At 37.1% G+C, this 26,942-nt stretch overlaps 1 protein-coding gene across 4 annotated transcripts in view; it reads left to right on the top strand.

The window, feature by feature from the left end:
* GOLGA1 (golgin A1) overlaps nt 1-26,942 on the top strand; it is a 65,166-nt gene that overhangs the window by 19,156 nt on the left and 19,068 nt on the right. For 3 of the 4 annotated variants that reach the window (XM_072631891.1, XM_072631892.1, XM_072631893.1), the window contains 10 exons: nt 377-546; nt 1,046-1,157; nt 17,257-17,382; nt 18,457-18,552; nt 18,998-19,093; nt 19,185-19,280; nt 20,080-20,229; nt 20,775-20,870; nt 25,181-25,270; nt 26,205-26,307. In XM_072631891.1, coding sequence (XP_072487992.1) covers nt 377-546; nt 1,046-1,157; nt 17,257-17,382; nt 18,457-18,552; nt 18,998-19,093; nt 19,185-19,280; nt 20,080-20,229; nt 20,775-20,870; nt 25,181-25,270; nt 26,205-26,307 — 1,135 coding nt within the window. Of the gene's footprint in view, nt 1-376; nt 547-1,045; nt 1,158-11,451; nt 11,548-17,256; nt 17,383-18,456; nt 18,553-18,997; nt 19,094-19,184; nt 19,281-20,079; nt 20,230-20,774; nt 20,871-25,180; nt 25,271-26,204; nt 26,308-26,942 lie in introns of all 4 variants that reach the window. The other variant, XM_072631894.1, reaches the window with a different exon arrangement.

The following is a 26,942-nucleotide window of genomic DNA, read 5'->3' as shown; positions in this document are numbered from 1 at the left end:
TTTTTTTTCTAAAAACATCACTGTTCAAGTGGCCTCTTAGCATCAATCCATGTTTACTCTAAACGTTAACATCTTAATAGCTTTAAAAAATTTTGTAGATGATTTTTACATGATATCATTTCCTAATAAATTATCTCAACCCAAAGAACTCTTCATTATAATGAAGAAAAACAATTAAGCAAAAAAAAAGTTTATACAACATTTTGCACCCGTGGTTCCCTTTTCTTACTAAAAAGATGGGAAGTGTGTTTCATCACCTGTTCTCTGAGGCCAGAATTGGACATTACATGTAAATTGAGTTTAGCTGTCTTTTGGTATTATTTTTGTTGACATTATTATAGCCATTATGTGTATTCTTTATTTTGCATCTTGAAAGCTTTTGAAAAAAGAAGAAAGTCTGGCAAAAATGGAACAGGAAATGGAGGCAAAAACCAGAGAACTGAGTCATGCACATGAGGAAATGTTGGCCTCTATTCAGGTCTCTTCAGATTTAAGCTGTGAGCTGGAAATGTTGCAAAGACAGTATTCAGCGCTGGAAGAACAGAGGTTATTGCATGGTCTGTGGGGCTGATAGGGATTGGTTTTGCTGCCATTCGGAACTTAGCTGGCCTGTGCTCTTTTCCCAGTTTCACCTTGTAACATTCTTTGAGTTCAGTTCATTCCAAAGGGACTGAATTCATTCTGTCCTGCCTGTTCCTCATACACAAATTCAGCATTTGATTCTAGGTCTAGTGTGACAGCAAATCTAGTTCAGCCTGGGATCACAGGACAGCTGTAGGCAGAGCTCCCTCTGTAGTGTAATGGCTTATTCTTTGATCATGTTGAGTAAGCATTTGTGTCTGTTAGTGAAGCTAGATCAAAATTTCTCACAACTGCTTAGTTAGGCCCCATCTCTTGTATCCTCTTTTAACAGAGAGAGTAGTCTCTTAGTTAATTGCATTTCAGATGGGCATGAGGTTTTTGCATGCAGAACTGCATGTAAATTTTGGCTGAGTTATCCAGATGTGCTCATTACATGCTCTGTGTGTTTTCTTTTCCAATTAAGAGATCACTTGTTAGCTTCAGAAACAGGTGCAGAAAGTAAGATCACTACTTTGGAACAGAGGGAACAGGAACTACAAATGTTCATTCAACAGCTTTCTGTCGATTTGCAAAAGGTGAGTTATGGAAGAGAACCTATTTTTCCCTGATTCATAAAACACAGTACAACAGATTTAATTATCATGTATTCTGCTGTATATAAAATATTGTGCTGGCCATTGGGGAGATAATAAAGTTCATATGGAGCAAAGTCCTTGCTCTTAAGGTGCTTAGACCTGTGTTCAGTGATAGCACATACATCCTTAGAAATAGTGCACACTATTGCAAGGGAAGTGCAGTAGAGAGCTGCAAAACCCAATGCTGTGTGTACTCCCAGGGGGAATGCTACTTACAGGAGAGATTAGAGAAACCTTCCTTAGGAGGGATGTTTGAATTGGACTTCCAAAGATGCATAGAAATTCAATTGTCAGGTAAAGAGTAAAGGCATTCTTAGAATAGAAAACATCGTGGACAAAGGCATAGAGGCAAGAGTGCAGGGCAGTGGGGGTGGGGAAAAGTAATGAGTTGTTCTCATGTCTCAGCTTGCAGAAGCAGTAAGTTTAAAACTGCAATGTGGGTGTTTTGTTATATATTATGTACCTATACCAGCAGCTGGTGAAAATTCAGTGTTTGGTTTTAAATTGTAAGAATACTTCGTTTATATTATATTTTAGCATTTTCTTAACAACGCTCTGGGCTAGGGTGTCTTTTTTTGTTTGTTTGTTTGATTAGATGAAGAACCTAATCTTCATGATCACATATATAGTGAAAAAGCCAGCACTTGAACCCCATTCTGTTGCCCTTAGATTCATTGTTCTTTTCCTTCCACCACAATGCTTGAAGAGGAAGTGACCATCTAGTTAAGGAACTGAGTTTAGCTTACTTAAGGGAAAGTAAAGGAGCGTCTAGGATTGGCAGTGCTTGTCCTGACAGATTTTCTGAATAATGTGTTTTTACCTGTTAGCCTTGTCATTAAAAGGATTCTGGCTGCCCTTTCACTTAAGCACAGAAAAAAAAAATTCTGATCTTCAGAATTCAGAGTGGTGATAAAGGTGCCTCCAGACTTCTGTAGAATACAGAATTTTCCAGTCTGATTGTTAATCCAGATGACAAGTTTATCAGTAATGTAAGCTAATAATTGTAGTGATAACTTGTTTTTAACAAATCTTTCAGCAATATATGACTTACATGATTATTAGAGTCTGATAGCTAGGGTAGGGGTATGGGTTAAGAATCAGGTGAGATATTAGTGGCTGATATGAGATGTTTGAATTTTGAGAATTAGGGGATTTGCATTTTTATAAACCTTTAAAAGTGCTTTGTAAAAGTGAGTTACTATAATGGTTAATATATTCATAGAGTAGTTTCAAGGTTTGCAAAAGCTTTTTTGTACAATTGCCCTTTAATATTCATAGGACAAGCATAATTTTATCCATTTCAATAATAGTTTTTGTTCCACATCTATATTTTTATTGCTGTAGAAAGCTCTAGATGAGCAAACTTTCTGTTAATACGATTCTTCAGTTCTGCAACTTAGATGCTTAGAGTAGGTGGTCATACTTTGAGGTTTAGTGACTTGCCTCGGGTCACACAGGATGTGTCACAGACAGGGCTTGAGCCCAAGTTGTCTTGACTTAGGAGTTCCAACATCAGCTCTCTATCCACTCTACCACCTTATCTCTTAATGGGAGTAAATGTAGTTTTAGGCATAGTTGTAATCATCTTCATTATTGTTGTAGTAGCAGTAAACAGACATTTCAGCTTCTCTGTAAACCTGGAATAGGGCCAGACCAGATATGATTTCATAAGTATTGACTCAGAAGCTTCATGGTGGTACAAGGATTACTAGCAAAGATTTTACCAGCTTCATTTCAGATGTAAACCTGATCCCACCTTTCTTAATAGAAAGCATTTTATTACTTGAAGATGAAAACAAAATTAACTCCAAATATGTGCCAGTGACATTTTTATATTTTTTTAAAGAGTACTCACAGCTTATATCACTAAAGAAAGATCTCTGTATACAAGAAAATAATATGTTGACTGAGGATTCAAAAGAGGAGTAACACAAAGTCCCAGGAGTTAGCGTCATTGAGTGAACAAGTGTTTATTAACCACTTCCTGTGGATGGAGCACAGAAGTGCTGGGGATACAAAATGAATGGCAAAAACAAAGTACCTGTCTTCAAAAGGCTCACCTTCTAATGGGGGAGACAACATGCAAACAATTACGATCATACAAGATATAAATAGGTAGGGTAGATGGCAAATAATCTCAAAGGGAAAGCACTAGCAGTGGAGGGGGAAAAACCTCTCATGAAAGGTGAGAGTTAAGCTGAGTCTTGAGGGAAGCCAGGAGGCAGAGGTGAGGAGAGAGCATTCTGGGCATGGGGGACAGTCAGTGAAAATTGATTTGGGAGATGGAGTGTCTTGACCAAGGAAGAGCAAGGAGGCCCATGTCACTGGATCATAGAGTATGTGGAGGTGAATAAAGTGTAAGAAGATTGCAAAGTCAAACAAGAGGATTTTATATTTAATTATGTAGTAATGGGGATCCACTGTTTACTGACGAGTGTAAGACATGGTCAGACCTTTGCTTTAGAAAAATTAGTTTAACAACTGAGTGGAGGATAGAATGGAGAGACACGATTTGGTTTCTAACCAAAAAGCTATTGGCATAGTCCAGGCAAAAGAGGATGATGACCTGCACCAGCATGGTAATTATGTAAGTGGAGAAAGGAGGTTATATAGGGGAGATATTTTGAAGGTAGAAACAGTAAGATTTGACAACATATCCAAAATGAGTTGAATGGTGAAGGGTGACACCAAGTTTATGAGTCTGGTAACTGAGAAGATGATGATTGCTCCCCAACCTAGGGAAGTTGGGATGAGGGGAGGGCTTAGAGAAAAACATAATGATTTTAGGTCTGGACATGTTCAGTTTAAGATATATTTGGGACATCTAGTCAAGATGTGGTCAGTTGTTGATATGAAACTGGAAGTCAGGAGAAAGGTTAGAGCTGGACAAATAGATTTGAGAGTCTTCTGCATAGAGATGATAATTTAATTCATGAAAGCTGATGAGAGCACCAGGCAAGGTAATTTAGAAGCATAAGATAGTGTGTAGAGATGGACTCTTGGGGAGTATCCATGGTTAGTGAGTATGACCTAATGAAAGATCCCAGCAAAGGAGACAAAACAGAAGTCATTTGACAGGTAGGAGAACCAGGACAGAGCAGTGTCGAGAAAAACCTAAGAGGGGAGAATGTCCAGAAGAGAGGATGAACAGTGTCAGAAGTTACAAAGAGTTCAGGAAAGGTGATGCATGAGGTGGCTATTAGATTTGACAGTTTATGAGATCGTTGTAAAGAGCAACTCATTGCTTTGGTAATTGTTGAACAAGCTGTCATAATAGCTCTTAACATTTATAATGTCTTGATTATTACATAGCCTTTGACTCAGTTCCTCACTTATGGCTTATTTGTGTTCTGCCAATTATATAAAATACACTCCAGTGTGGTCAGAATACTAAAGTACCTGAAGTTCCAAATGGAAAACTGTTTTTAAAATGTACCACCAAAGCAGTAGTGTTAAGAATGATTAATTTAAAACATGGTATATTTTTTTACATATCATAAACTTAAATACAGAGTTAAAAAGAAAATAACATGTCATGTGCGTAGCAGAACAAAAGAGAGGATTAGAATTATTTAATAATATATTTTCATTTCATGAAAACCTGTATGATAAATAATACTTCTTGTGTTGAAAATTGGCCATCTTTTTTTTGCTTCCTTGTGAGTTCTTTTTCTTTTCTGCTGTGCACTTTTTTACTTTGTTTTTTCCCCACCTCATTACTCGCCCTCCAAAGGCTACAGTGAAATTTAAATGTTTCTCTATAGCTATAGATACATATGTACACATATACATACATATGTAGATATATATTTTCCCAAACCTATTCTACATCTGATCTTTGGTTTTTATGTTTGTGTATATCTCCTGTTTCTTATCCCTCCTGCCTCCTCTACTTTACTTCTATCCAGTACCTTGCCATCCTATTACTTTCCTACCCCCTCCAAGGATCCTTCCCCTATCCTTCCATTCCCAGAAATAGAAACACCCTTCTTTACCTCCATTTTACCTATTCCCTCACCCTGTCCTCTAAAGGTCCCTCCCTTGTCCTCTTCCCTTCTCCCTTTGCCTCTGCCGTTTTATTTCCTCTGAATTTAGAAGATTTTTATATTCATATATCTGTGTGTGTGTATTTGTGTGTATTCCCTTTTAAACCCATTCCCAATGAAAGTAGATTCCCAGAACTACCAGCCCTCCTTTCCCATCTAATTCCTCAGTATCACTTCTTCCTCTTGCACCTCATTTACATAAAATAATTACTCTTTTTAGCTATTCCTAAATGGTTTTACTTATAAAATTAATACCATAGTAGGGTTTACCCCAGTCTTTGTTATGAGCCATCCTATTATGAATTAGAATTTTAGACATATATTTTACATATGTAAAAGGTAAACAGTCTGTCTTTATAAATCCCTTATGATCAGTCTTTGGTATGTAACTTATATTTCTCTTGGTTCTTATATGTCAAATCTTCTGTTAAGTTCAGGATTTTTGCTAACGAAGTCTTGAAAGTCTAAGAGTTTATCAAATGTCCATTTTTTTCATTCTGAATAATACTTAACTTTGTAGAGCATGATATTTTTGGCCAGAGCCTCAGTTCTTTCACTCTTCAATATATTGTGTTCCAAGACCTGCAGTCTTTTAATGTCTCTGCTGTTAGGTCTTCTGTAATTCTAATTGTGGTTCTAGCACATTTAAATTGTTTTAATCTTGATGCTTTTAATATTTTGTCCTTGAGCTGGGGGTTTCAAAATTTGACCAAGATATTCATATGAGTTTTCCTCATAGGGTCTCTTTCAACTGGTGATTGATGCATTCTTTTCTGTTTCTACTCCCCCCTTGTTCTAATTCTTCAGGACGATTTTCTTTAATTATTTCTTGTATTATTGTATCAAGATTCTTTTTTTGATCTTAACTTTCAGTTCAGTTATTTTTATATTTTCTCTTCTTGATCTATTCTCCAAATCTGTTGTTTTTCTTATAAGATATTTCACTTTCTCTTCTATTTTTTTTCATTATTCATATTTTGTTTAGTTATTTCTTGATCTCTTATAATTTCGGTGTCTTCACTTTGCCTAATTCTAATTTTCAAGGTGTTAACTTTCTTCCTGAGGATTCTGGATCTCTTTTTCTAACTGGTTGACTTTCATAACCTTGTTTTTCTTGGATCATTCTTTTTTTTTTTTCCTCTATCTCTTTCATTTGATTTTTAAAGTCTTTTTTTAAAGATCTTCTATAAATTCTTTTTGGGCAGGTGATCATTTGACATTACTCTTTGGGGGTTTCTTCAGTATCCTCCTCTGAAAATGAACTCTGGCCATCTCTGTTCCCATAATAGCTTTCTGTGGTTGAATTCTTTCTCCTTTACCTGTGCATTTTTTTTTTTATGATAATAGCTTAATTTTTGTAGTTACCTCTAGCCCTGGGGTGGGACCAAACCTCATCCTGAGATTTTTCTTCCAATCTTCATGAATTGTCCCAGGAAGACTGCTGTTGTGCCCCTTTTCTTATTTATCTCCACCCACACTTTATTCGCCCTAAGGTGATATTTTAACTCTTTTGTGAGGGAAAATCTTGAGAGCTTGAAATTTTCTGACCTACTCCGCCATCTTCCCAGAATCTTCCCTCCTAAACATGGTATTTTCAAGGGTACCGTTTAAGCTCATTGTGGTTCTGTATATTCTAAAATCCATTATTATCTCTCTTAAATACAACTTCAGTGTTCCAAATTAAAGAGTGAATTGAACCAAAACATCTTATTAGTCATTTGAAGCACATGATAATATCACACTTACAATAGCTCCACCGAGGAAGACATTAGACAGATCCTTCATCTCATAGAATCTTCCTCTAATACTATCAGAATGTCATTTAGGGACAATAAATTTAAAATTCTCAATGTACACCAAGGAAAAAGATGGAGAACTTCAAGCTTAAATTTGGAGGTCACATTGAATCAATGGATGAAGGTAATATCTACAGATATTTTGATCTCCCCCAGGCAAGACACATTAGGAATAAAGGCTGTAGCTGACTAAGTTAAGAGACTTATTGTCAGCACAAAATCAAAACTGAACAGGAAGAACATGTTTAAAGTAATTAATACCTACACAATACCAATTTTAATGACAATTTTCAAAACTATATAATGAACTGTAACACATTTAGAAAGTATCCTAACCAAAATCCATACAATCTTAACAAAATTCAGGGCCTGTTATCCTGAGGTAGCTATAAAAAGATTAACACTTCATCACCAAAAAGTAGGAAGAAAATTGATAGATATTTGCAAAGCAAGTGATAAATAGGTTGAAAAGACCTACAGAAATACTTGTAAAATAAGCAGTTGTCAGTAATAAGCAAATTATATACAATCATGAAGACTTATAATAGATATTACCACTGAATTTGTACAGTGTACCTGAAAGTGGTTTCCCTGTGGATGTAGCGTGTAAAATGGTTTAGATTCAAGCCTGGATATGTACTGAGGATACTTACAATGAACCTAAGAGGATGGCTTATATCCTAATACTTTTATTCAACTTTAACAAAGATCAGTTATTTTATCACCTGTCTAATATCCGTAGAATGTTAAATATAAAAGAGTAATAGGATAGTGACTTGATTCTGGATCATTCCTATCAGTCCTATCAACAAAAAATAATAAGATGATGATGACAATATTAACTTTCACATTATGAAATGAACATGGGGCTGTCACCTCAAGTTAGCCATAAAGTAGTTAACATGTCCTCATTAATAAGCAAGAAAATGAAAGATATTTTCAGAACAGGTGATAGGTTAAAAACTTAACCAAAATGTTTATGGAACTGACGTCACTTCAAAGAATGCTTGTAAAGGGCTAACAATGGAGATGTGGCACTCAATGTGTCAGATGTTTCCAAAACTGATTCATACCTCCAAGTGGACCTGTGAAATAGCTAAGATCCTAGAGTAAAAACCAATAGGCCTACAGTCAGCAACATCCACATGAATTCAACCAACAGTATATCAAGAAGCATCTAACAAATGGCTGAGTCTCAAGGATTTGTTTACAGAAACAGATTTATGATAGTGATTCGAGTACAGGTTTTACCATCGGAAATTACAGAAAGGTTACTCTTTCAGAATTCAGACTTATTGATCAATGCAAATTTTGTAAGGAAGTGGTAGAAACTGCAACATTATCATTATAACATGTTGTAAAAATTCCCCTCCTACTGATATCTTAGAACACTTGGTGGTCAGATGGCAAATTTCTCCATAACAAATGCAAACCTTAAAATATCCTTGAGAATTCTGGAAGTAAATTATACTACAACTAGAGTATTAGGAAAAATGAACCTTTGCTCTCAATTACCCAGGCATAATACTGATCCGTAAACATTTAAGAACATTTTTAATAGGTGTCGTCATACCAAGTACTCGTAATCTCACTACATGGGATAAAAGTTCTAAACCATGCTGGAGCAAGACTCAAGTACATGTTCTCCCTGTCATTCTTTCTAGTAATAGAATTGCCCCAAAGTTCCTTTCAGTGAGCTTAGAGAAGATGATCTGATGTCCCAGTACTTATATCCAGTTTTTTAAAAAAGCTGTTCACCTGCACAGTAGTGCATGGGCATTAGATACAAAAGAGTAACAGCGACGTAATGACCTTTCCCAGGCCCGTTTCTATTTGAACTTTGTTTTTATGATCTCATTCTCATCTTTATTTGACAATTTTTATACTAATCAAAGTAGATTATTTTCTTCAGCATTATTTTGGGTCTCCTTTAGCAGGGTGCTGACCTGCTGTTCATGCTTTGCTTGCATGTCTCTCATTGCTCTTTCCAGTTTTTCCTCCACCTCTCTAACTTGATTTTCAAAATTTTTTGAGCTCTTTTTGAGCTCTTCCATGGTCTGAGCCCATTGAGTGGGCTGGGATACAGAAGCCTTGACTTTTGTGTCTTTCCTTGATGGTGAGCATTGTTCTTCCTCATCAGAAAGGGAGGGAGGAGATACCTGTTCACCAAGAAAGTAACCTTCTATAGTCTTGTTTTTTTTCCATTTTCTGGGCATTTTCCCGGCCAGTGACTTGACTTCTGAATATCCTCTTCACACCCACTTCGCCTCCGAATCCACCCAGCCAGTGCTTGGGGTCTGAGATTCAAATGCTGCTCCCCAGCCTCGGGGTTTCCGTGGGGGCAGGGCTGCTAGTCAGTGTGAGATTAAGTTCAGGTGCTGAGGTCGGGGCAGGGCCGCCTCCCAGGCTCAGTTCCCTTAGGGGGTTTATGCAGAAACCTTCAACAATGGATCCAGGCTCCTGCCTGCTTGGGGAGCCTGGGTCTGGTCTGCTCCCACCTCCGCTGCTGCCTCCCGATGGGGCTTGAGTTATGGGGACACCCCACTCCCCTCTTGACCCGCCAAAGAGACCCTCTCACCAACCCTTGTCACCTGTGGGTGGAGGGACCCGCGCGGCTGCTGGAGATTCTGTCCCTGAAGCCTGCTCGGATCTGCTCCTCTCGGCGCTGGGTGGCCAACGCAGGGCTGGGCTCTGCTCCACGTCCGCAGCGCAAAGAACCTTTTGCGAGAGGTTTTCAGGCTCTCTGGAACAGAAATCTCGTCCGCTTCGCTGTTCTGTGGCTTCTGCTGCTCCAGAATTTATTGGCAGTTCTTTTTTACAGATATTTTATGGGCTGTGGGTTTGGAGCTAGCATATGTGTACCTTTCTACTCTGCCATCTTGGCTCCGCCCATCAAAGTAGCTTATTCAAGGAAATATACATCACTGTAGACTATAAAAACTTAGCACCGACTTATAATATGTGACCTAGAGGTTATAGTTATTCTTCAGAAGCTTACTATTTTTCATAAGTCAGCAGATGACAAATCCTTGTTTTATAAGTATAGACTTTACAAAATCTTTGAAATTTCACTAGGTAAACTGGAATTGGACTGTTCAGACAGACTTGTTACCCATAGTTCCCCAGATATAAGTGATCCATAAAATAAAAATAAATATCAACTTGATAAATTATCTCTGAGCTACATCCAGAGAAAGCTCTCAAAACATAGAAACTAGTATGAGATAATAATGCAGAGCAGGATGAAAAACATAAGCATGTAATTTCTGTCATCCTGACTGCCACTGAGGCTGTCCTGTTTTCTAAGACCATTTTGTATTTGAACTCCAGTGGAAAAGGTGAGAAGAACCAGATGAGGATCAGTAAAAACAGCTTATTTTATGTAACATTGTAAGACTGACAGTATTTTATTATAGATTTATTACTTGAGCCTTATAGAAACCTTGTGAATTAGGTGCTGCAGACGTGGTGATCCCTTTTTGTACCTTTTAGGAAACAGACTCAGAGGTGAAGAAGCCCTCCAGGGTCACACAGCTGCTGTGGGTCAGAGCCAAGTTAGGAATACAGATTTCCAGATCACTTTCGCTGTGCCTTCCTGCCTTACTGGACCACTTCTGCTCAAAGGCAGGCAGGACTGCCATGGTCTCCTCTTCAGTCTTCTCACCACTCTTTTCCATTGCTCTAGAAAAATACACTTAGGCACTCAGACCTTTGCTTTGGCACCACTGACCAAGAAGGGCATGAATGGGCACTTGATTGCTTTGCTCTGTACTCCTTTGTGCTTGCTGGATCTTTCTGCTCTGAGGTGAATAGGGAATGTTGTCAGGGAGAAACTTCTAGGGGTGCTCTAGGGGGAAGGGCCACTCCCTTATTCTCAGTTGCTTGCTCTTTGCCATCCTGCCAGCTGGTCATATTCCTACAGATCCTACAAGAATTACTCCCTAGAATTGCTTCACTTCATGTGATCATTCCATGCTGACCTCTAAACCCACCCCCAGCAAATCATCATATACCAAGCCATGCAAGAATACCTCATCCAAATCTTATTCGTTGGAAGTGGATTTACTTTTTCAGTAAGTGGGTGCAGAAGTGGAAAGGTGCTGCAACTCATTTCTTGATCCAGGTTTATTCTGAGTAGCAGACTGATGTCTCTTTTTGGTGGTATTAGTATAAAAGTGTTACCAAGTCATTCTTGGTCCTATTTCTACATTTTCTATAATATTTGACAATAAGGTACATCTTCTGTAATATTTTAGTTAATAGAGTTTTTGCAATGTTTTTCATTGTTCATTTGTTATATTGTTAGAATTTTGAAATTTTAGAGCTGGAAGGGATCTACTCATTAAAAATATACGTAATTCAGAAAACTAACTTTCCTTCCCAAAATTGTAGGCTCAAGTTACCGCAGCTTGTTCTGAGAAAAGGTTGGGCACGTTGCAGGCTGAGCATGAGTCTTTGAAGCTTGAAAATGAACAGCAGAATCAAAAAGTAGGGAGGGAGTGACAGAACTGAAGTAACAAGGAGAGCAGCAGCAGCGATAGTAGTAAGAGATCAGATAGCCTTGTGTGCTAGAAGAGGCATTGGATCCATAATCAGAAATCCTGGAGCTCTGTGACTGGCCAAGTCACTTTACTTTTTTGACTCTCCTATCTTCTTATATAAAATGGGGTTGGCATGAGCACTTAGCACTAAAATTAAGTGAGTTGTTTAGGCATTTACCTAGATCTCAGAACTTCCCTAATATCTAATCAGGGATTTGAGTTTTGTAAATTTGAAAACTAGATAGAAGTGAGGGCTATTAACTATAATCTGTTGCTCTAGCATTTATAGTTACAAAGTGTTGGATTTCTCAAGATAACATACACTAACTTGTCCTTGGGACTGAGGAGTAGGATCTAGCAGCTACTTACCTTGGCCACTTCTTTTTATCCATTCCCCTCCCTTACACTCAAACATAGCGGCTCCTAGGCCTGACCAAAAACAGCTCTTCAGGGACCAAAAAAGCAAACAAAAAACCCACATTAATGCCAGATGCAAAGGAAATGTCCACGGATCCAACTACTGATCCTACTACTCACCTACACCCTTCAGTGGATTCCTCCTTTTTGTTCCTTTCCAAGTAAACCTTTTCCATCCTACAGAACTAACAGCCTTATCTTCAGGCTGTTATGCCTGCAGTCTTTGAACCTTCTTTGTTGGAGTGTCCTGGCTAATGGCTGCTGTGGCCAAAAATGTCTATAGTATTAGCCTACACTTTGCCATCATTTTTATTCTCTGCAGCTCCAGGAAAATGGAAGCATCCACAGAGTATCTAGAAGCCAATGTGGCATAGTCATTGCATCATAAGACTTAGAACTGGAAGGAGAGAGGGACCTTAGAAATTATCTAGTTCAACCCTTTCATTTTATTTTTTTTAAATTCAATTTTGTTTTGTTTGTATCTACTCCCTTTCCCACCCCTCCTCACCCATTGAGAAGGCAAGAAAAACAACACCCAGTACAAATATGTATAGTAATACAAAACAAATTTCCACATTGGTCATGTTCATTAAAAAATTCTGGTATATGAATGTGATAGAATATTATTGTGATGAAGGGGATAGTTTCAGGCAAACTCTTTCTTGTCAAGTACCAGATTCTTTTGACAGGTACAGTTGTGTAGTATGGTTTGAGATCTGGTACTGCTAAGTCCTTTTTCTTCTCTTTATTTTCATTGATTCCTTTGATATTCTTCCCTTTGTTCCACCAGATGAACTTTGGTATATTTTTTCCAGCTCTATTAAGTAATTCTTTAGTAGTTTGATATGGTACTGGATAAGTAAATTAATTTGGGTAATATAATTCATCATTTTTATTATATTGACTTGTCCTAGCCATGATTAAACAACATTTATTCAGTTATTTAGACATCTTTATTTGTGTGAAGAGTGTTTTGTAATTGTGTTTATGTAATTTGTTATTTGGGTCTTGGCAGGTATATTGCCAAATATTTTAATAGTGTCCTTGGTTATTTTAAATAAGATTATTCTCTATCTCTTCCTGCTGGGTTTTATTGGTAATAATACAGAAATCTAGATTATTTGTGTATGTTTATTTATATCCTGCACTTTTGCTGAAGTTCAGTGTTTCATTTAGTTTGAGTTAGTTAGAATTGACTCTCTAGGGTTCTAAGTAAATCAGTACATATGTAAAGTTATAGTTTCGTTTCCTCATTGCCTGTGCTTATTTCTTTAATTTCTTTTTCTTGTCTTTTTGCTGTAACTTCCATTTCTAGTCCAGTATTACATAATAATAGTGATTGTGGGCATCTGTACTTCACTTACTGATCTTATTGGAAAGGCATCTAGCTTATTTCCTTTACAGATAATGCTTGCTCTTGATTTTAGAGAGGTACCAGTTATCAGATACTAGTAGGTACTATTAAAATAGAGGTACTATTTTTAAAGAAATCTCCATTTATCCTGTATTTTCCAGTGTAATGAGTGTGAAGTTTTATTAAAAGCTTTTTCTGTGTGTTTTGAAACAACCATAAGATTTTTGTTGTTTTTGTTACTAGTATGATCATTTATGCTTACCGTTTTTCTAATATGCAGCCAGTCCTGCATCCTTGTTATAAATAGTGCATGATCTTTGTGATATATTGTGTGGGCTCATGGCTACAATTTATTTAACATTTTTATATTCATATTCATTGGGGAAATAGGTCGATAGTTTTCTTTCTCTGTTTTGACCTTCCCTGGTTTAGGTATTAAGGAAGATTATATTTGTGGCATAGGAGGAATTTGGTAGTCCTTCTTTCCCTATTTTTTCAAACAGTTTATGTGGTGTTGGAATTATATATTCTTTAAATATTTGGTAGAATTTGCTTATAAATCCATTTGGTCCTTTGTTTTTTTCCTTAGGGAGTCTACTTGTAGCTTATTCAGTTTCTTTTTCCTAAAATTGAATTGTTAAGTATTCCGTTTCCTGTTCTGTCAATCCAGGCAGGTTATAATTTTGTAAATGTTTATCCATTTTGTTTAGATTGTCAGTTTTATTGTCATATAATTGAGCAACATTTATTTCTTCTTCACTGGTTTTGAATACATCTTTTTCATTTTTGATACTAGTAATTTGATTTTCTTTTTTAAGAAAATCAGATTATCCAGTAGCTTATCTTTTTTATTGTTTGTTTCTTCAAAAAGCCAATTTCTATTTTGTTTATTAATTCAATTTTTTAAACGTTCAGTTTTGCAAATATCTTTTGATTTTCAAGATTTCTATTTTGATATTTAATTGGGAGGTTAATTTGTTTTCCAATTTTTTTTAGTTGCATATCCAATTCATTGATCTACTCTCTTTCTCTTTTATTGCTGTAAGGAACTGAAGATATAAATTTTCCCCTAAGTTCTACTTTGGCTGCACCCCACAAATTATGTTGTCTCATTGCTGTCATTTCCTTTAATGAAATTATTGTTTCTATGATTTGTTTTTTGACCCTCTCATTCTTTAGGATTAAGTTAGTTTCCAATTTTTAATCTATTTCAAAGATACTTTATTGAATATAATTTTTTTTTGCATTTTGGTTAGCAAAAGACACATTCAGTATTTCTGCTTTTCTGCATTTGTTTGTGAAACTTTTATGCCATAATACATGACCAGTTTTTGCGAAAGTGCCATGTATAGCTAAGAAATAGAAAATACTGTTTTCTCTTCTCATTCGGTATTCTTCATGTACACGATTTTCCATATCTAACTTTTCTAAAATTCTATTCATCTTCTTAACTTCTGTCTTGTTTACTTTATGGTTAGATTTATCTTGGTTTGAGAGGGGTTAATTGAGACACTTAGTTATACAGATGAGGAAATTGAAGACTAGAAAGAAAAAATTAATTACCCACAGTCACACAAGGAATAAGCAGCAGAATAAATCTTCTGCTTTATCCTCCCAATATATTTATCTTTACCCACAGTATTTCATTTGATTTTCACAGAAGTCCTTTGTTAGAGTTTGCAGGTAAGTACCGTTGTAGTAAGGCTCTTGTTTCAAGAGTCATAGTAAAAGCTCACATTTCTATAGCTTCTTAAAGCCTTTAATCACTATATTCTCCAAAGAGCTGTTTGAGATGGTTTATTATTAATCTCATTTTATAGAAGAGGAAACTGAAGCTCACAGAGGTGAATTGACTTGTCTTTCCATGGTAATAGAGCCAGTAAGTGTCATAACTGAGTTTTGAACCAGGTTCTTGGGACTCCCAAGTTGAGTGTTATTCCACATATTCCACTTAGTAATTTACTCACTGGGTTCAAGTTCCATCAACTTTATGTGATCTCTTCCTCACATACAATTTTGTTTAGACTTCTCATACACACTTAAAATAATCCGTATGATTGTCTTCAATATATTTTTCACATTTTCTCTACTATTATTCAGAATAGGAATAGTTACTGATAATATGCAGGGCTTTTTTTTCTTTTAAGATTTAGCATGTTAAATTTGACCCTCAGCATCAACTCTATAAGGGTAGGTCTGGCTCATATTATTATTCCCATTTTACTTAGGAAGAAATGGACACTCAAAGAGATTAAGTGAATTCCATGTGGCCACATAGTTAGAAGTGTCAAAAGTGGGGTTTGAACCAAGGTCTCTCCTGATTCCCAATTCTAGCTTCCTTTCTACTACACTATCACTTCTTCAGGCCTCTGCTTTACCCAAAAGAAGCATTTAACAAATGTTGATTGGATGTAACTGAATTGTTGGCAACTGGTAACTGGAGGGACATTATCAGACCAAGGCCAAATACCTTGCTTAGCCATTGATGACTTAGTGATTGGTTGTAGTCAGAGGAAGAGTTAAATTTTTCCTAGAGGCTTGTCACTTTTTTAGCCAACTAGAATAAGTGAATGCCATATTTGGGAGCATTTACTTTTTTTTAATTTAGGTTTTCCTTATGTTCTGAAGTTAATAAATGATGTGGTCAGTTAGTTGAGACTGTTGTGGGTTTTTTTTTTTCTGCTTTTGCATTTTGAACTTTATTAGAACTGTTCTCAAATTATGTAGTTGAATCTTTTCCTGGAAAATTGCTTTGTTTAGGCCATTATAGGATTATAGTCATGCTTATATTTAAACTGGAACATCTTTTAATATCTTGCATTTTGGCTTATTCAATATTCTATCTTTCTGAGGTGATTAGCAAAACAAATTTTACTTAATTACCTAGTACATGGAAATTACCAAACCATTTGGGCCTAAACACCAAGACATTTCACTTTGTATGACTAAATTTTGCTCAGTGTTTGGGTCCATATACTTATATTTTCTTTCATGAAACTGCTGAAATCAAAGCTGAGAGCCACCATCAAGAGCTCACAAAATCGTAGCTATAAGGGGCCTCAGATCATCCCCCCATCCATTTTAAAATAAGAATCCCTTCAATGATATCCCTGATAAATAAACCAGGAATTAGAACTGTGATATACCCTAAGGGTGTCTGCAGTTCTTTAGAATTCTTTTGTCATTATTTCTAAAGAGTACCTCATTGATATGATTGATCAGTGACTACAACTAGACTCTTAGCTGTGCAATTGTATGTAATTAAACTTTATTAAATTGTTTGGGAGTTGAACTTTGATTACTGCAAAAAAATGTGAATTTTTAATAACTATCTATATATTTCATTATTTTAAATATAAAAGCAGCATGAACATATATGGATTTCTAGTCATATGGCTCACTTTTCAAAAAATTTGGCCTCTGCTTTAGCGCAGTCTTAAGTTCTCATATGTTTTTAAGTAAATTAAGACAAATCTCAGGACGTAGGCCCATCAGTTCAGGTGCTTTTAGTCTTGAGTATTGCAGCATAGATAGTATGATTAAAATGGGTTCTGACTCATGAAAACACAGTTTAATTCTTTTAAAGAGCAGGAGCAGCTGTCTAGCATCCTGGCTAGTTTCCAGGACAGGTAATTGCATTACTTCTTTCAAGAACTCCTGTTGCTTTAATTGGGGAGAAAGATGTGATTGATTGTGTGCTGAAGCCATTTTTCACAGTTTGGGGGGGATATGGGGGCAAGTGAAAGATTTCCTGGTCTAGATTGAAGTAAAGAGTTCATCTTTTGAGATCTATGAAGATTCTTTTGAATTCTGAGGAACTTTTGGGTATCAAGAGAGGGAAGGATTTGCTTAGAAGGTAGACATGACTACTTTTTACTGTAACAGGCTGCTGTCAAGGCTGAAGAGAGAGAGAAACTTATCGAACATTTGCAGGAGAAAGTTTTGTCCCTGGAGAAGAGACTAGAAGGAAACTTGTCAGGGGAAGAACATGTACAGGAACTACTTAAGGAGGTAATTTAAATCTACATCACGTAATTTAAATCTACATCACCTTCCCCTTGGTTAGTGTCAGAGTGAAACAGTGATGAGATGTGATTTCTCCTCCTCCTTCTTCTGTTGAATATTTACCTTACCCATCCTGTCAAGCTCAAGTCTGGTAAAATCTGCTTCATGACTTCCGTCATGGCTTCCATCATTTCCCTGGTGAATAAAAAAATTTACCCCCTTGTGCTTCATGTAGCACTTTATATCTCCCTTGTGAACCTATATTTTGGGATGGGATTAGACTTGGGATTTCATCATGTTGAGAATTCTTATCTATTCATATTAGCACCTTTTCTGCAACTTCTGGTGTTCCAGAGCTGCCTGGGGCACCAACAGTTCAGTGACTTGCCCAGGGTCACATAGGCAGTATGTCTTGTTAGTCAAGACTTAATCCCAGGTCTCCTTGAACCAGTGCTGGCTCTCGACCAACTATTATGCTGTCATACACTGTATGAGTGTTATATACAAATTGAGTGTGATAGTGTTATGCTATTGAGTGTTGGTCTTTTTGTTATATCCCCTTCTATGTAAAATCTAAATTTAGTGTTTTTTCCAACATTCTAGTACAGTGGAAATTGTAAGTACTTCATCTGTTTTTGAATTTGAATTCTGATATTTTCATAGGATCATAGAATTTTAAATTTGAAAGAACACATTAAAAGTCAGAAGATCAAGGAAGAAAGTTCTCCTTAGCTTTACTGTTCCTATAGAGATAATCTCATTGGACCTACAATCATCCTTACATGACAGGGACTGAAGCACTTTTCCCTCCACTTGTAAGAGACAGCTATGGTTTGATGAGATGCTCTTTGCAAATAGACTACACCTATCATTCTGTGCTGTTTGGAGACTCCTCCCTCTACCTTGCTCCCCCTTCTCTTTATGTTCTCCTGTGGGTGAAGACAAATAATAATGGATGCAAACTTTTGTTAAGAGAAGATTGTGCTGCAGGTTAACTATGCCCGACTTGCAAAAATCCAGAGTAACTATTAACTAATAGTGTGTGGGGGGTGTTGCCTTTTTTCTTTTCAATTCTTTCAGAAGACTGTTGCAGAACAGAAATTGGATGACACAAGGCATCAGCTGTTGGCTGCTAGGACTAGCCAAGCTGAGGCTGTTAGCCTGCTGGAGACTCAGGTACTTTTTCCACTGTGTTTGTATTATAAGTGCTTTGTGTCTATGAAGCAGTGTGTCTGTGTGACTAAAACTTACACTGTAGTTTTAAATCTCTTGGAATTATAAATTTAGGAATGTTTTTCCATCTCATTGTTTTTAATACCAGAAGTATGAGTGATTCAGTGAATAGTACTGGTCCCTTCAGGCTTAAAGGGATCTTAATGGTCAGTCTAGTACCACAACCACATTTAACAGATGGGGCCTAGGGAGGGGAAGTAGCGTTACACACAGCTAGTAAGAAGGTAGCAGTTCCAGCACTCCTGGCTACAGGAGCCTTCCATGTCAGTCATGTGCATGTCAATCACTTGGAGGGATCCTTCCTTTAAATGGGAAGAGCTGCCATGCTTGAGGTTCTCCATCCTCTGCTTGTCTGAACTGAAAATATTTCTTCTTGTTTTATTTCTAGATCACAAAACTGAATAGTCAGATAACTGACAGCCAAACATTACTTCATGAGAAAGAAGAATTTATAAAAGGATTAAGAGAAAGCAGCCTTAGTCAGGTGAAAGTCAAGCCTGTGAACTGGCATTCTTCTCTTATGGTGTCTGCATTTGTTGAATAGGGAAGAGTATTTCTTTTCTTTCCCCATCTAGGTGAAAGAACTTGAGGAAATGCTGCAAATTTCAGATGAGAAACTTAAGAAGAGCAATGAAATAATGACTGAAAAAGAAGCCCAGATCCAGAGGCTTGTAAGTGCTCTCGGATGGTCTCATGTGTGTCTCAGGAGGTGGACTTTTTGGTTTGGATCAGTTAGGGAGGAGCACACGGATTTTCTGTAATTCCTAGATTTGTCTCTGTGGGTACTTTTTTTTTTTCTGAGAGGTAGCAAGAAGTATTGGGTTTCACTGGGTTTCATTGGGGAGTGTGATGACAACTTATCTCTGTGGAGAGACTAGATCAGTAACCCAAAGCCTGTGGAAGGATCCCCTTAAAAATTCTTTTTGTTAAATGTTTATTCAAGCTTCAAAACAGCAGTCATTTCATTAGAATGGGGGTTCCTTCCCCTGACAAAGAACAGAACCTCTCCACATGTTAATAGGTGATCCCCATAAGTTTCTGTGACCAAGAAAATTCATCTCAGGATGATGAGCTTCTCAACACTCAGCAAAACTGATCTGAAGATGGCAGCAATGCCAACCTGGTACCAAACATGTCCTGGACACTGTAGCCTTAGAGTACCCAGAGTACCCTGCATGCCATGAGGAGGGCTTCACTGGACTTGATTTGAAGAGAAGTGGCATAATCTAAAAGAAACAGCTCTGGGTTTACTCTCCAGGGAGACCTGGGTTTGAATCCCATCTCTGACATTGGCTAGTCCTATAGCCATGGGAAGGTCAGTCTCTCTGAGCCTCAAAGTCTCCCAGCCTGTATAATGGAAATAATAGCTGTAGTACCTGCTTCATAGGTAAAATTACTTTGCAGATCTTTATATTGCTGCTATACATATTAACTAGATAATAAAAAATTGTTCTTTTGGGTTTTGAGTAGTCCAGTTTAGCAGAAGAAAGCAACACATTACAACAGTACATCTTGGTCCTGGAGCAGCAGTATGCAGAGCAGGGGAACCGACTGGAGACTGAAATAGCTGCCCTTGAGAAAGCTCGAGAGTCTGACAGAACAGCAGCAAACCACCAGATTGTAAGTGGAGGAAAATGTTTGACACATCACAGTGATGTTGTGGTCACTGGGGCACTCCCTCTAAGTCCTAGAAGCTGAACATACCAAGGACAAACAAAATATAGCTTTTATAGTTGTTTCTATGGAGGTGAGGAAAGTCATTCTTTGAGTTGCAGTGTTTTAAATACTAACTTGTAAATTTTTTGAATGGGAGAGGGAATTTTAAAGTATTTCTTATTATAATAGGTAAATTTCCTTTCTCCTCATGTCCAAAATGTATTGGTTCTTTACCCTTATTCTCTGTGACACCCTCTTTGTCCCCTCACCACCTTGTTTTTGCTCCTTGTCCCCTTCTTTTTTTGAATTCATCTCCCAACTGTTTGCTGTTCATAATTAAGAGTATTCCTTTTCTTTGCTCTTTAGGTAATCCTGTAGTGACTTCCTTTGTAAAATACTGGTTTGAAGGTCTTCATAGTTAAAGAACTAGTAACTTCAATATTGTGCAGATGAACTACATAACCCTTTAAAACTTTTTTCTTTTGATACCTTTTCTTTTTAATTTTCAGCAACTGCTAGAAAAAGAAAATGCATACCTTAAAGAAAATAGAAATGAATATGAAAATTCTTTAGAAGCCCACAAGCTTGAGTTGAAGAAATTGAAGGTACTTACAAAATTAAAGGAGGGTGCTTCCAGCAAGGTGAATCGTTTTGAAAGGTTATCAGCATGGTGTGGCAGAAAGAGCCCTGGGCTTGGAATCACAAGACAGTGGTTCAAGTCCTTACAATTACTTCTATGACCCTGAGCAAATCATTTAAGCCTCAGTTTCTTCACTGATAAAATGAAGGAGTTAAACTAGGTTGTCTCTGTGTTTTCTAACAGTTTGTTTTATGTTCTAATGTTTTGTGTTTTAAAGCCCTGTCCATCTAACTTTGTTTGATCTCAGGCCCCTTCCAGGTCTAATTTGTGATTCTTCAAAAAAGCAAGTCGTGTAGTCTCTAGTCTCTACCTCAGGGGTGGGGAACCTGTGGCCCCTTACATCCTTAAGTGCTGCCTTTTAACTGAATCCACATTTTACTTTGGCCTTGAGGCCCCATGTGGCCTTCTAGATCTTACTTAAAATTTGGAGCCTCATGGGGTCTCAAGGCCGCAGATTCCCCACCCCTGCTCTAGCTTAATCATATAAGATGTTCCTAAAAAATTAAATATACTTCTTACATTATTTACTGATACAAAGCTTCGTCTGTAACATATGGGGTAACATTTGCCTTTAATGCTTCTAACTCAGAGTACTGAGTATCCTCTGATCACATCCTTTCCCTCTTCTGCCTCTGTGCTTTTATTCAAGCAATCCCCATTCCTGATGCAATCCCCATTCCTGATGTGAACTCTTCAATCTCCCTTACCCTCGCCTGCCTTTTGAAATTCTTCTCTTTCTTCAAAGCCTAAGGCTTCTTCATCCATTAAGTTTTCCTTCATCCTTCCCCACTAGAAATGTTGCCTTCCCTCTTCAGATTTCTCAGGCCACACTGAGACATCTCCTGTGCACTTACCACATTCTAACCTCCAATAGATCGTAAGCTGAGCTGCTTGATGGCAGCAGTTATATTTGTATTTTACAGTGTTTTGTCATATAGTTATTTAATAAATATTTGTTGCATTTGAATTAAAATAATTTTGTCAAGTCACCATTGTGTTATTTCTCCTAATTAGGATAATAACAATAATTGCTAGCATTTAGAAAGGACTTTAAGATTTTCAAAGCATTCTACATGTTATCTCATTTGATCCTCAGAGTGACACAGCTAATGGGCAAGTTTTTTTTTAAATGTCTTTAATAGGAGATAACTATAGAACTATTCCCAAAAAGTGATGCAGTTGTCTCTCAGGTTTTTGTGGTCTTTTCCTTATGCAGACTCAGTGCTTTCTCAAAATGGTGCCTTTTCCATTCTAACCCTACACTAAGAAGGCAAATTTCCTATTACTTAGAACTGGAACTCTCTTATTTTATAAAAGAGGAAACAAGCTTAGAGAAGAAAAGTAGCCTCCCCAAAGTCACACAAATTGTGAGCAGAAGTGACCAGATTCAAGGCCAGATCATCTGACTCTTGTGCCATTTATATTTTACCACACTAGAGTAGAAAAGTAGACCTCTCATTTTCCTCAAGAATCCCAATGACCTTATCCCTCTTTCATTGAGTAATATTACAAGGATACAGAGCATCAAAAATTTTTGGTTAAATTTTGGTTAAACATTGCCTTCAACTTTTCAATGATATGTAAAAAAGATAGTTTCTTTTAGAGCAGTCTTATAGACTGGCAACAAGTTAACTTAAATCACAAAGCTAAACTTAATAGGACTGGTAAATTTTTTATTCCTTCTTATTTGATCAAATGAGTTAGTGCTGCTGTCTGTGCTTAGGAGGAAAATGTTTACCCTGGCTGGTACGGTGGAAAAGAACACTGGGTTTGTAGTTAGGTCCTGGGTTTCAATCTCAGCCCTCCCTCTTACTACTTGTGTGATGCTGGGCAAATCATTTAACCTCTCTGCACTTGATTTTCCTCATCATGAGGGAATTGGCAAAAAAAAGACCCTGACTCCTGGGACAAGGACTTGCTATTGGACAAAAGCTGCTGAAAAAACTGGAAAGCAGCCTGGCAGAAATCAGGTGTAGACCAATAACTCACACCATATAACAAGAGAAACCCCAGATGGATACATGACCTAGACATGAAAGGTGACATGTTAAACAAATTAAAGGAAGAAATTACCTTTTAGATCAATGGCTAGGGCAGAAGTCATGACCAAACAGGGGGTAGAGTATTGCAGATAAATGTTTTATATAAACAAAACCAATGTAGTTAAATTAGGAGGGAAATGGGCAACCAAGAAAAATCCTCTGTAGCATGTTCTCCAGGATGTACATGGTGCTCATTCAAATTTTTTAATGAGACCCATTGTCTTCTTGTCTTTGACCATAGGTAAATGGTCAAAGGATATGAATAGACCATTTTCAAAGGAAGAAATTCAAGTTATCAACAGCTATATTGAAAGAAAAATGTTCCAAATCACTAATAGTTATAGAAATGTAAAGTGAAACAAGTTGGAACTTCTACCTCAAATCCCATCAGATTGGCAAAGATGACAGAAAAATGACATGATTGAGGGACCATGGGAAAACCAGTTGCAGTAATTCATTGTTGGTGGAATTGTGAATTGGTCCAGCCATTCTAGAAATCAGTTTAGAACTATGCCCCCAAAAGGTACTAAACAGTTCATAGCACAGAGCATGGTGCAGAGTAAACACTTTATAAATGTTATTGACTCAACTTGCATACTTCGACTCGGTGATATCACTATTAAGTCTGTACTCCAGAGAGAGCAAAAAAAAGAGGAAAAGGTTTCATATGTACAAGAATATTTCTAGAAGCTCTTTGGACACTGGTAAGGAACTGGAAACTAATGGGGAACCCATCTTTTGAAAAATGGCAGAATAAATTATTATGGATATAATTAAATAGTATTGCTCCATAAGAAATTAGGAAAGGGTTGAGTTCAAAGATGCCTGAGAAATCTTGTATTAACACTTACAGAGTGAAGTGAGCAGAACCAGTGGAATAGTTTGAACAGTAACAGCAGTGTAATGAAAATTTTGAAAGACTTAACTCTCATCAGTTAAATGATCTTCTCTTAAAGGAAGAGAAGGGTTCTGTGAGGGGAGAGATAAAAAAAACTGCATTGTAGGCATTTGGACCAACAATATTGCAGTACCAATGATGAATGCCACCCATCTACTGACTAGAGAGAATGAATTCAAGGTGCAGAATGAGATGTGCATTTTTGGATATGACCATTGTGAGAATTCATTTTTCTTGACAATGCAGATTTGTCAAAACAGTTTTACTGTTTTTTTTTTAATTGAGAGAGGAGGAGGTAAAAGAAGAAGAGAAGGGGTGGGGATAGTTTTCTCAAACAAACATAAAAGGCCGGAAGGAATCAGTTTTGGAAGTTTTACATGTTTAATTTATCATGTATTTAAAAAGCAAAGCAAGAGCCAAACTGACCTCTTGACTGTTACATACACAACACTCTTCTCCATCTTAGTGCCTTTGTGCCAGCTGTACCATATGCCTAGAATGCCTCAATTACTACTGCTTTCCCTCCTATACTTTGTATAATTTGTATTTGAGTTTATATAATAGAGATTTGCAGTTTCATGTACAATTCCCTCCTGTTCCACAATGTACTATAATGGGAATTTGGTGTTTGTTAAGCTTTCTGCAAAAGATGGTGCTTGAGCTGCGTCATAAAGGAAGAAAGGGACTCTTGAGGCCAAGGTAAGGAGGGAAGGCATTCATGGCATGTGAAATGACCTGTGCAAAGGCACGGAAAAGGGAGATGGAGTATCATATGCAGGAAACTGAGAGGAAGCCAGCTTGGTGGAATTGCAGAGTGCTGGAAGAAGTGATGCCCAATAAGGCTAAAAGTGTAGCTTAGGGCCAGGTTGGGTGGGGCTTTAAAAGCTAAACTGAGAAGTTTATATTTTATCCTAGAGGTAATATGGTGCCCTGCGGTTGATTCAGTAGGAGAGTCACGTTGTTAGGTTTGTGTTTAAGGAAAATTACTTTCGTTGTAGAAGGTTTTCTCATAGAAGGTTCCTTAATAGCTCATGGGATTATAAATTTTAGAGATAGGAACCCTAGAGATTATCTAGTCCAATCCTTTCATTTTACAGACAGGAAACTGATGTCTCCAAAAGGAGGTGTTTTGCTGAAGGTCATATTAGTATCCAACTCTGCTTATCTGACTCAAAATCCATTGGGGTTTTTTTCTCTGCTACACTATTATAGAGATATATGATCTGTTGGTCTCCCTCAGCATGGCATTTCTTATGTTGCTTGATGTGTTATGGCCAAAGGGATATGAATTAGAATTTTAGCACTAAAATCTCATCAGTGTATCTTGATTTGTAGGAAGAATGGGGCCAGAGAGAAACTGTTAGTGTGGAAATTGCCAAGGCACTGGAAGAAACCCGGAAACAAAGGGAAGATCTCCAAAAGCAGGTTTGTCCAGTTGTGGGTACTTACTTAGGCCACTGCTTCTACCTTAGCATTCATATGATAAAGAACCTGGAAGCATTTTGTCTGTCAGAAATTTAGATGAGTAATAAAGGCATTTTTAGCTATAGGAATTGGCTCCACTAAATATTTGTGCTTCACTGTTTATTTGCTACTTATCTCAGAGGGATATGGAAGAAGCTCGTGCTTATTTAATTTATTCACCAAAGGAGATTATACTTTGCTGACCATTATTGCAGTATCCTAAAAGAACTGAGACTTTGTAGGTTCCACTGCTTCCATTCATTGCTAGAGTTGAGACCTCCTAGTAAATAGTTTCATGGAATGCTGTTGCCCAAAAAATTCATTACCACTTGATAGCCAAGGCCTGTTCTTGATTGAGGCCTTTCAAGTATACTAGGAGCCACACTAAATTATTCTGTACTTACATATCTTTCAAGAACATAGGGTTTCCTCCATGCCTTGATGGGGCATTGAATAGAATGCTTCAGTCAGGATAAATACTCATATTACTGCCCAACAGTCACCATGTCATTTCCACATCTGGTCCCATGCTCTTATTGGAGAATTGATGATTGTGTTATAAATATTACTATACCCTATTGCCTATTGATCTCCGAATTACTGAACCTTTGAGAAATGGAACCCTGCAAGCTATTGCTCTGAAATTCAGCATTATTAGTGTCTTAGTTCAAGTACCTGTTGATAACCACTTTTTGGACTGGGCCCTGCTGAGAGAGTTGGCCAGAGTGACAATGAAAAGTAATTTCCACAGAATCCTTGGTTGAAAAAGGAATGTTCCATTGAGTTTTCAGGAAAGAAATTACCAGTGAAATTTCTGAGAATATTTTGGAATAGAAACAGTGGTTTAGTGTAACAGTAACTACTGTTGATAATGTCGGTTTTTCTCTTCACCAAGGTTGCTGACCTAACAACATTAATAAATGAGAAAGAACAGTTTCTCAATGAGAAAACCGAAACTATTCTCCAAAAAGAAGAAGAAATCGACCAGCTGAAGAAAGGTTGGACCAACCGGCTCTATCCTCTGTGCCTGATGAGTGCTTTTCTAAGTGTTATTTCCTTTGTTAGGATAACCTTGAAATATAGACTGGCACAAAGTGCTTGGATCCAGGTTACTTCCTTCTGGAGGCCTAAATTCGATTAGGAAATAACTCCTAGAACTGCTCTGGATAAATAATGTAGTTACTATCTCAGTGTTTGTCCTAAAAGTAGGAAGAGACTAAAACTTGCATTTCCCAAATTATGTTGGAACCTCTGGCCTTCCATATTATGTGAATAGGGATTTTGTGATAAAATAGAATACAATAGACATTTAACAGAGCCTCTAGAAAGAATATGCAGAACATCATGCTGTGCATTGGCCTTTAGGCAAAACTGAAATTTAGCTAAGACTTGATGCTCCTAGAGCTGCCAGCCTAGTAAGGGTTTTAAGTCACCAGCACAGAATCTATAATAAAGTTATACATGATAAATGCTTCAGTGCATGCAAAACTAAATGCACTGTGAATTCTAAAGAAAAACATTGTTACTGACAAAAAAATCAGGGAATGCCTTCTCAAGACAATGGCATCTGATTTAGACTTTTAAAGGTGTATGAACTCAGTAGCAAAAGGGGAAGGGGAAGAAAGGCAGTCTC

This window comes from Notamacropus eugenii, chromosome 1, assembly GCF_028372415.1.
Source record: "Notamacropus eugenii isolate mMacEug1 chromosome 1, mMacEug1.pri_v2, whole genome shotgun sequence".
NCBI classification, from domain to species: domain Eukaryota; kingdom Metazoa; phylum Chordata; class Mammalia; order Diprotodontia; family Macropodidae; genus Notamacropus; species Notamacropus eugenii.
Note: the sequence above shows the minus strand (reverse complement) of the source record. Positions and strands in the feature narration are given on the sequence as shown.